This window comes from Nomascus leucogenys, chromosome 1a, assembly GCF_006542625.1.
Source record: "Nomascus leucogenys isolate Asia chromosome 1a, Asia_NLE_v1, whole genome shotgun sequence".
In the NCBI taxonomy this organism is placed as follows: domain Eukaryota; kingdom Metazoa; phylum Chordata; class Mammalia; order Primates; family Hylobatidae; genus Nomascus; species Nomascus leucogenys.
Genome location: NC_044381.1, coordinates 94849454 through 94859131, shown reverse-complemented (window position 1 = coordinate 94859131; position 9678 = coordinate 94849454). Strand labels below are relative to the sequence as shown.

Genomic DNA, 9678 nt, shown 5'->3' with positions numbered 1-9678 from the left:
TATTTCATAATTTAAAAGAAAAAAGGAAATATTAATGACTTTTCAAAACTTAGAAAATTAGTATAATGGAAATATTTGTTAGGAAATATTACAGTTAAGGATGTTCATGTGGTTAACTAAATGAAAATTTTCTATAGTGGATTTCATTTGGATAGTGATAAAAGTATTTTATTTTATTCTTAGTCTAAATAAGAGATTTATAATAGATTGTTGTGTTAAATGCAATTCCGGGCCTAGGTTTTGTTAATAAAATAAATGATGTTTAATTGCAATAAAGCATGTGTTGAAAAGGTGATTCTTTTTATATGCCCTTCTGATCCCAAGTATGGCCAGAAGGATATAAAGGTCACCAAGAATAATTTGGAGGTTGCCAAGGACTTATTTAAAAGTGTTTTCAAGTCCGACCGAGAACTCTGACATTTACAAATAGATAAGATGTGAATATTTAAAATCATATTTTCTTTTCAGGATTGATTTTAAAGAAATTACTTCACACAGGAAACTCCTTAAAGGTACAAGTATGTTTATTTTCCATGACTTTAAAAATACTGAGTAGAACATACATGCCACCTGTTAACACTTTTCCTACCTAAGCTTTTTCCTAAAGATCTTTGAATTGTCTTTGGTTTATTTAATTGAAGTGAGTTCTCTTAAAATGTAGCAAGAGGCTGGGTGCAGCGGCTCACGCCTGTAATCCCTGCGCTTTGGGAGGCTGAGGTGGGTGGATCACTTGAAGCCAGGAGTTCGAGACCAGCCTGGCCAACATAGTGAAACCCTGTCTCTACTAAAAATACAAAAATTAGCCAGGCGTGGTGGCACGTGCCTGTACTCACAGCTACTTGGGCAGCTGAAGCAGGAGAATTGCTTGAACCCTGGAGGCGGAGGTTGCAGTGAGCTGAGATCACGCCACTGCACTCCAGCCTGGGCAACAGAGTGAGACTCTTATCTTAAAAACAAAAACAAAAACGTAGCAAGAGTTTGTTTGACAAAGCATTCTACGTTGACTGGGGACATTGAAAAAACTGTTGTACTTTGCCACTCAATGGACTCATTCACCAGCAATCTTTCCTCTTTATGGTCCCCAGAAGGAAAACATTATTTAGTCGTTCAACAGATTATTCTTCATTCCACCATAGCCACTATTAGATGTAGAGGGAAGTAGGGGAGATATACATATACATATATATATAAACGTTTTTGTTTCTTTTTCATTATGTCATTGTACTGTGGTAAAAGAAGCTGCCCATTCCGAAAATATCTTGCTGTAGGTTAGGTAAAGTAACATTATTACAGGTGCTTTTGGCATCATGGCTTGGGTATAAAAGTACAAAGAAATAAGCCTTCCTGTAGCTTTTCTCCCATTATCTGGCTGAACCATGAAAGTGACAGCAGTTGAATACCTTTGACAGTGGCATGAACAAGCTCTGGTGAGGTAATTTACAAAGCTATCAGTGAGGTTAGGTTAGTGGAAGACTAAGTGTTTTGCTTGTCAGAGATTGAATTTTCCTCTCTTTCTCTTTTACTGTTTTTATGCTGAGAGAATGTTCATTAATCAGTTAAAATATTTATTGTCTTCTGTGTACAGGGTATTGTTTTAGATGCTTTAATAGAGTAGAAAAAAGTTGCTATCTTGGAGCTTAGAATCAAATAATAAGTAAATGAGATAGTTTCAGAGAGGTTTTAAATAATGTTTATTTAAATTAAATCATTTTATTTTTAATAATTTAATCGTAACTTAATAATTTCAGAGCTTTTCAGGGGCAAGAACATTGAATTCACAGTGTGCCAGGATCCCCATAACCATTCCTCCTTTTACCAAACTCATTCTCACCACTAACAGTCATTGTTCTCTCTCTTCTTGCTTCTTAGTTTAGACTAGTGGTGATGGGAGGTAGGCAAGGAGGGAAGTAGACAAGAAGGAAATGATTTTCTAGTTTTTATAAATGGAACTTATAGAATGAAAATTACCTGATGGCTTTAAATAGAGAACAAGTTCATTCTATACTTGTTAAAAATCCATGCATTTGTATTTCCAAATAATGATTTCAGTAGATGCTGTCTCTCTCCTCCTCCTCAACTTCCCCTTCTTTCCCTGCCCTGCCTCTCGAAAGTATCATTCTGTTGTCATCATCTAGAGAACTTTGTTTTTCAAAGGAAGAAAGTATTTCCATTATAAATAAAAATACTGTCTATTTTCATTTTATTTTATTTTAGATTAGGCGGGAAGGTGTTCGTCTTTTCTTACTATGGTTGCAAGCTCTTCAGAATAACTGTAGCAAAGAACAGCTCTGGATGTTTTCATGCTTAATCCCTGGATTTTCAGCACCACAGTCTGAACATGGACCTCGAACTTTAGATAATCTCATTAATCCTCCACTCAACCTTCAAGAAAGTAAGATTCATAGGATGTTATCCGTCAGTATGTTTAAGCTTTCTATGTAGTCGCTTAGTGTATTTTTTCAAATGTCTGTGCATTCATTAACTGGGTAATCCAAGGCAATGCTTTAAAACATAGCTTTTATTATTATTCAGGTATGGTGAAGTCAGCAGATCAAGAAAGCTGTTGAAATGATAGTTTGTTACTCACAGTTCCCAAGAGGAAGGGGCATGCCATGCCACAAGGGCTACGTGGGGGAAGCACCAGAGTTGGTCAGGAGGCAGAGGGAACAGGGAAAAACATGGGCAAGAGTCTTTATTATGATTTCTATGGGAAGAAACAGGCAACCCACGTTAAGCAAGTTTAGGATTAGCTAGTTTGAATAATTCCAGTGGGCTGTAGGGCGTTAATAGTTGTCCCTAGTTGTCTGGTACCCAGCCCTTTTGTAATTAGGACAGAGGAGCAGTCACCCTGAATGTGAGTGTGGAGGAGGTGGTAGCGGTGTGGGCTCTGGATTGGTTGGTTTGAATATGAAAGGCATGCTCACAGGCTAGTCACTTACTGCCTCTAGGAACTGGCTAGCCCTGGGAAGGACATATTCACTCTGGAGTCAGTAAAACCCCAGAGGTATAAGCATCAAAAACCTATGGTTAATACAGATCATTTAACATTTTTCATTAATTATTACATATCACCTTGTATCCCGGAGGTAATTTGGATGTACATTGAAGTACAAATATGTTTTATTTTGTCCATTAGATGACTGTGAAAATGTTATATGTCAATTGAATTTTTATAAATTTTCATAAATAGTATTGCTATTTAAAAATTTATAATTTCAGTAATGTTTAATTTTTGCTTTCATTCATCAATGAGTCTTTGTGCTTTTTACCTTAACTTTTTCTAATATTCCTTTCTTTTTTTTTTTGTTTTTTTGAGACAGAATCTCACTCTGTCGCCCAGGCTGGAGTGCAGTGGCGTGGCCTTGGCTCACTGCAACCTCCGCCTCCTGGGTTCAAGCAATTCTTCTGCCTCAGCCTCCCGACTAGCTGGGACCACAGGTGTGTGCCACCATGCCCAGCTAATTGTTTTGTATTTTTAGTAGAGACAGGGTTTTGCCATGTTGGCCAAGCTGGTCTCGAACTCCTAACCTCAAGTGATTGGTCCGCCTCGGCCTCCCAAAGTGCTGAGATTACAGACATGAGCCACCACACCTGGCCAGATTTTTCTAATATTCAATTTTTTTTTTTTTTACTTCTTTAATTCTCATCTTCGTGTATGAATCCTGTTATTTAAATAAGTTAAAGTGATTTCTTTATTCTTTCATGAGCAAGCATTGTCATGTACAGTGCTACATTAGTCAGCCAGGGCTGCAATAACCAGACTGGGTGGCTTAAATAACAGCCAGTTGGACCCATTCACATGATCTCGTGTAACTTTACCTCCTTAAAGGCCCTGTCTCCAAGTGCAACCACATTGGGGGTTAGGTTTTCAACATATGAATTTTCGGAGTACATAGTTCAATCCAGAGCAAGTACTCTGTTAGGTACTACCTCTTATTTATAATTTTTATTTCTATAAATTTAGGTTTTGTGGTAAAGCAAAACTATATTTGTAGAACAAAATTTTAGAATCAGTACCAAGCTGGCATAAAATGTATTAATGAGCCACTTCAAATAGGCTACATATGCGTGCTTATTTACATTATATGTTATTTTGAAGTTTTCTGTTTTGTTTCGTTTTGTTCTTGAGTGAGACAGGGTCCTGCTTTGTTGCCTATGCTGTAGCACAGTCCCATGATCAGCTCACTGTGACCTCAAACTCTTGGGCTCAAGTCGGTAGCTGGGACTACAGGCACATGCCACCCACCACACCTGGCTCATTTTTAAATTTTTTGTAGAGATAGGGTCTTGCTATGTTGCCTGGCTGGTCTTAAACTCCTAAAGTCAAGCAGTCCTCCCACCTTAACCTCCCAAAATGTTGGGATCACAGGTGTCAGCCACTATGTCTGGTCTACTTAACAGATGTTCTATAAGCATTTTTTCCTCTGCCTCTCATTATAGAGAGGTTTTCTTTCATCACTCTTTTTTAAGAGATAAGGTCTCAAAGCTATGTTGCCCAGATTAGAGTGCAGTGGCTATTCACAGGTGCGATCATAATGCACTGTAGCCTTGAACTCTTGGGCTCAAACAATCCTCCAGCCTCAGCCTTCCCGAGTAGCTGGGACTACAGATGCGTACCACCACGCCCACTCTTTCATCAGTGTTTTTGTGGATGACTTTAAAAATAATTGTTATTCATTTTAAATATATTTGTGACTGACTTCTGCCCCTTCTCTTTTTAAGAGTAGAAGTTTTGCTTTTTAGTCTATAAGATGTGGAAAATATGGAGTCTCTGTATACTCCCCAGCAGAGACTAAGACGTCTTTATGGGAAGAGTGGATTTTAAGGGGATTTTTATAGCTTCACAAAATAAAGCTTTCATAAAGTGTGTTCTTCTGTATAATGACAGTGGTCCAGGAAGTCCAGAGTACAGATGATAAAGTTTGTATTTTCTTACTTCTTTTTTTTTTTTTCATTTTTTTTTTGGTTTTTGTTTTTGGTTTTTTTTGAGATGGAGTCTTGGTCTGTCGCCCAGGCTGGAGTGCAGTGGTGCGATCTCGGCTCGCTGCAACCTCTGCCACCCAGTACAGGCGATTCTCGTGCTCCAAAGTAGCTGAGATTACAGGCGCGTGCCACCACGCCAGGCTAATTTTTTGTATTTTTAGTAGAGATGGGGTTTCACCATGTTGGCCAAGGCCGGTCTCAAACTCCTGACCTCAGATGATCCACCCGCCTCAGCCTCCCAAAGGGTTGGGATTATAGGCATGAGCCACTGCGCCTGGACTAAAGTTTGTATTTTTAAAGAATAATTTTTTAAAATGAGTGGCAGAATAACATACCATGTATTATTTAAAAACTGAAATCTACCTCTGTTGTGAGCTCGTTGGTTGATATTTACTGAGAGTCAGGTTTAGGGACCTACGTGTGTTTACCAGGTACTAATTGTTCAGCTTAGGAAATATTTAAGAGAATTCAGCTAGTTGTGGGCTGACTTTCTTGCATTTGCATTTGTTATAATGAATTTTTCTGAACATCTGAAAGGTAAAAAATATAAAACTTTCTTATTTTGTAAGTGTTAACAGATTGGTACTTTGATAAATAAATGCATTATTACTAATGTTTGTCATCTTATGGAATTTTTGTAATGGGCAGTCTTCATGTGAATTTGAAATTACCAGAAGTTCTTTCTCAACTGAGATGTTACATACTTGTAATCACTGTGTTATTTGTCTGTCCATGCCTTTGTCACATTCTCTCAATCAAGGGTTCACAGAACAGCTGATTGTTAAAATTTGTGGCCGGGTATGGTGGCTCACACCTGTAATCCTAGCACTTTGGGAGGCCGAGGCGGGCAGATCACCTGAGATCAGGAATTCAAGACCATCCTGGCCAACATGGTGAAACCCCATCTACTAAAAATACAAAAATTAGCTGGGCATGGTGGCGGGAGCTTGTAATCCCAGCTACCTGGGAGGCTGAGACAGGAGAATCACTTGAACCTGGGAGGCGGAGGTTGCAGTGAGCCGAGATCGTGCCATTGCACTCCAGCCTGGGTAACAGAGTGAGACTCTGTCTCAAAAAAATAATAATAATAATAATAATAATAATAAATAAATAAATAAAATGAAATTTATTGTTGTGATCAACTGTCAGGGATGATCTTAAGATTTATTTCAAGGATCAGTCATCAGAAGGTTTTCAAGCAATTTTCATTGCATACACATTTTGCAGTTAAAGTTTATTTGGTTATATTATTGTTTTATTAAATTTGTTTTGTAACTATATACTATTCTTTTGTCTTTGGATAGCTCAAGTCACTATAGAAGAAATCACTCCTCTTGTCCCCCCACAATCAGGAGATAAAGGGCAAGAAGATCTCACAAGCTATTTTCTTGAAGCACTTCTAAAATACATAGTAATTCAGGTACTTGTTATCTTCTTTGATATCACACTCCTTACTATCCTATATGGGTGATTCCGTTTTCTCTCTCTTACCATTATTCTGTCATAGTAGATATTTGCTTATTTTCTTTTTGTCGGGGAGGTTGGAGGGAAAGGGTCAGTGGCTTGCTTTTACTTAGCTTTAGCTTTTAAGCTTTTACAAGTGTAATCAAGGAAGTGATGGTGGTGGGGGATATTTCCTATACTTCTCGTGTAAACTCAAGTTTTAGATTCTTCTTTGGAGTAAAATAGACTCTTCACTCTTTACAAGGGTATTCCTGAGTTGAAAAAATTCTCTCTTCGTGTTTTTTCCCTGTATCCCTCTATTCATCCTTGGCTGCCACAATAAAAAAGACAGAAAGTACAAGGACATGTTTTTCTTGCATCTGTAGTGGAAGCCTTAGCAGCAGACAGTAACTGCTCCAGGTCTGTCACATAGTAGATGCATATAGTTGCTTATTTTCTTGAAGAAGAAGTGACAAATTTTTGCTATTGAAAATATGTTAATATCTCTTTCTCAAATCATTGGAGGGATGAAGACACTCTTAGGAATCTAGAGAGGGACATTTTTGTAGACTCTTTGCATATACCTTCTTACGCAAGACAGTTGCGCTTATTTTCTAATCCTTTCATTTGTGATCAGCAGTTGTGATACTTCAAATGAAAAGCTGAAAATTGTTTGATTTAGGAATCAGTCTGCCAATATGTAACAACTAGGGAGGTGGGCTTCAGGATAATGATTAGGAGAAATGTAATTTACACTTAAACCTGTTTGTAACTTCTGAATTTCTACGTGCATGTGTTTTGCAAGGTAACCTATTCACCTTTAGATATAAAATGTGCATACCCTGATTGACTGATGAAAATGCTTTTATTTGCACATTTCTTATAATGGCTCCAAACACAAAAATTCCTCATACCTCAGAAACAAACATTATAAAGTTAATTTGGACCCTAAACTAGATTGCCAGAGTTTGAACCCTGATTCCACATTTTACTAATAGTGTGGCCATTGACAAATTACTTAATAACCACTTAGCGTTTCTGTGTCCTTATTTGTGAAATAGAGATAAAAATAATACCATTTTGGTGTTTGAGGCCTAAATAGTGCAAAGTGCTTAGAATAAAGTAATGCACAGCACACCACAAGTGTTCTGTAGTGGGCAGATGTTATGATCATCATTGTTATTACTAAGTTTTCTTTAAAAAATACTTTTGTACTTCATATAGATTTTAAATATTGCTTTACTGATTTATTGAGCTATAATTGATACACAATAAACTGCAATATTTGAAATTTACGGTTTAATGAATTTTATTACGTGTATACATCCATGAAACCTTTACAATTAATGTATATATTTACCACCTCTAGGCATTTTCTTGGATTTTTGTTTGCTTTGTTTTTTTGTTTGTTTGAGACAAGGTCTTGGTCTGTCACCCAGGCTGGAGTACAGTGGCCCAATTATGGCTTACTGCAGCCTCAACCTCCTGGGCTGAAGTGATCCTGCCACCTCAACCTCCCAAGTAGCTGGGACTACAGACCACCGAGCCTGGCAAATTAAAACTTTTTTTTTTTTCATTTTGTTAGAGAGAGGTAAGGTCTCACTGTGTTGCCCAGGCTCGTCTCAAACTCCTGAGCTCAAGTGATCCTCCCACCTTGGCCTCCCAAAATGCTGTGATTATAGGCGTGAGCCACCATGCCCCTTGGATCCCTTTGTAATTCATCCCCTTGAATTCTCACACCACCATTTTATCCTTAGACATCCATTGATCTGTTTTTTGTCATTATAGAATAGTTTGTGTTTTCCATAGTTTTATGTAAATATAATCATAGGATACATACTTTTTTTTGGTCTTGCTTTGTTTTCTGTTTGATTATTTTGAGAATTGCCTATCTTCTTTTATGTGTCAGTAGTTTGCTCCTTTTATAGCATTCCATTGTAGGGGATGCACCAGTTTATCCAGTTATTTGTTCATGGTTATTTGAGTGGTCTCTAATTTTTGGCTATTTAAAGTAAAACTGCTGTGAATATTGGTAAACAAGTTTTTGTGTGGACATATAGCAGTAGAATGACTGGGTCAAATAGTAGGGATATATATTGACTATTTAAGAAACTACCAAGCTGTTTTCCAAATGACTACCTTTTTATATTCCACCAGCACTGTGTAAGACTTATACAGTTGCTTCACATCCTCACCAACATTGGTACGGTCAATTTGTAATTTTAGCCATTCTAGTGAATGTGTAGTGATATCTCATTATGGTTTTAATTTGTATTTCCCTAATAGCTAATGGTATGTTGAATATCTTTTTATGTGCTTATTTTTCATCTATATATCTTGGGTGAAGTGTCTGTTCACTTTTTTTGCCCATTTTTAAATTGGCTTGTCTTATTAAGTTTAAGCTTTTTATATGTTTTAGAAAGAAGTCCTTAGTCAGATGTATGTTTTGCAAATATTTTCTCCCAGTAGCTCGTCTTTCCATTTTCATAGTCTTTTTAGAAGCCTTTTATTTTGATGAAGTCCACTATACCACTTTTTTAATGGATCTGACTTTTGGAATTGTTTCTAATCTTTGCCTAATCAAATGTCACAAAGATATTCTCTTACGTTTTCTTCTTGAAGTTTTATAGTTTTATGTTTTACATTAAGGTCTGTGGTCCGTTTTGAGCTAATTCTGATGTATGAGCAATGTTGGCTTTAATCCTTTGATTAAGGTAGCATCTGCCAGGCCTTTCCAGTGTAATATCAGTAAGTATTACACTAGAAAATCAACAAGTATTTTGTGGGGAAGTACTGTATTACTACCTAAATATCCCCTTTCTTATAGAAATTTCACACGTTTTAGCATCCATTGAAGGCTTTTTACTTTGTAATTATGAGGGTTACCAAATGGTAATTTTTAGAAAACAGCTTTATTGAGATAGGATGCACATTTCATATAGTTCACTCACTTAAAATGTACAGTTCAGTGTGTTTTAAGTATATTCACAGGGTTACACAGCCATCACAGTATAATTTTAGTACTAATAAGAAACCTCATACCCCTTAGGAGTCAGTCCTCTTACCCCCAACCCTTCCATCCCCACCCCAGGCAAACATGAATTGATTTTCTGTCTCTGTATATTTGCCTATTCTGGACATTTCATGTTAATAGGATCATACAATATGTAGTCTTTATTGACTAGCTTCTTTTACTTAGCAAATGTTTTCAAGGTGTATCCATGTAGTAGCACGTATCGATACTTCATTTTT

The 9678-nt window shown here is 36.9% G+C and overlaps 1 protein-coding gene and 1 pseudogene across 18 annotated transcripts in view; one reads left to right on the top strand and one right to left on the bottom strand.

The window, feature by feature from the left end:
- The first annotated feature begins 272 nt into the window (after positions 1-272).
- RALGAPA1 (Ral GTPase activating protein catalytic alpha subunit 1) overlaps positions 273-9678 on the top strand; it is a 219588-nt gene continuing 210182 nt past the window's right edge. For 9 of the 18 annotated variants that reach the window (XM_030813587.1, XM_030813603.1, XM_030813569.1 and 6 more), the window contains exons 1-3: positions 474-512; positions 2215-2392; positions 6288-6403. In XM_030813587.1, coding sequence (XP_030669447.1) covers positions 2293-2392; positions 6288-6403 — 216 coding nt within the window. In that variant the 5' untranslated portion in view covers positions 474-512; positions 2215-2292. Of the gene's footprint in view, positions 513-2214; positions 2393-6287; positions 6404-9678 lie in introns of those variants that run through there. The other 9 variants (XM_030813506.1, XM_030813498.1, XM_030813509.1 and 6 more) reach the window with 4 other exon arrangements.
- On the bottom strand, positions 6732-6868 carry LOC115836059 (annotated as a pseudogene).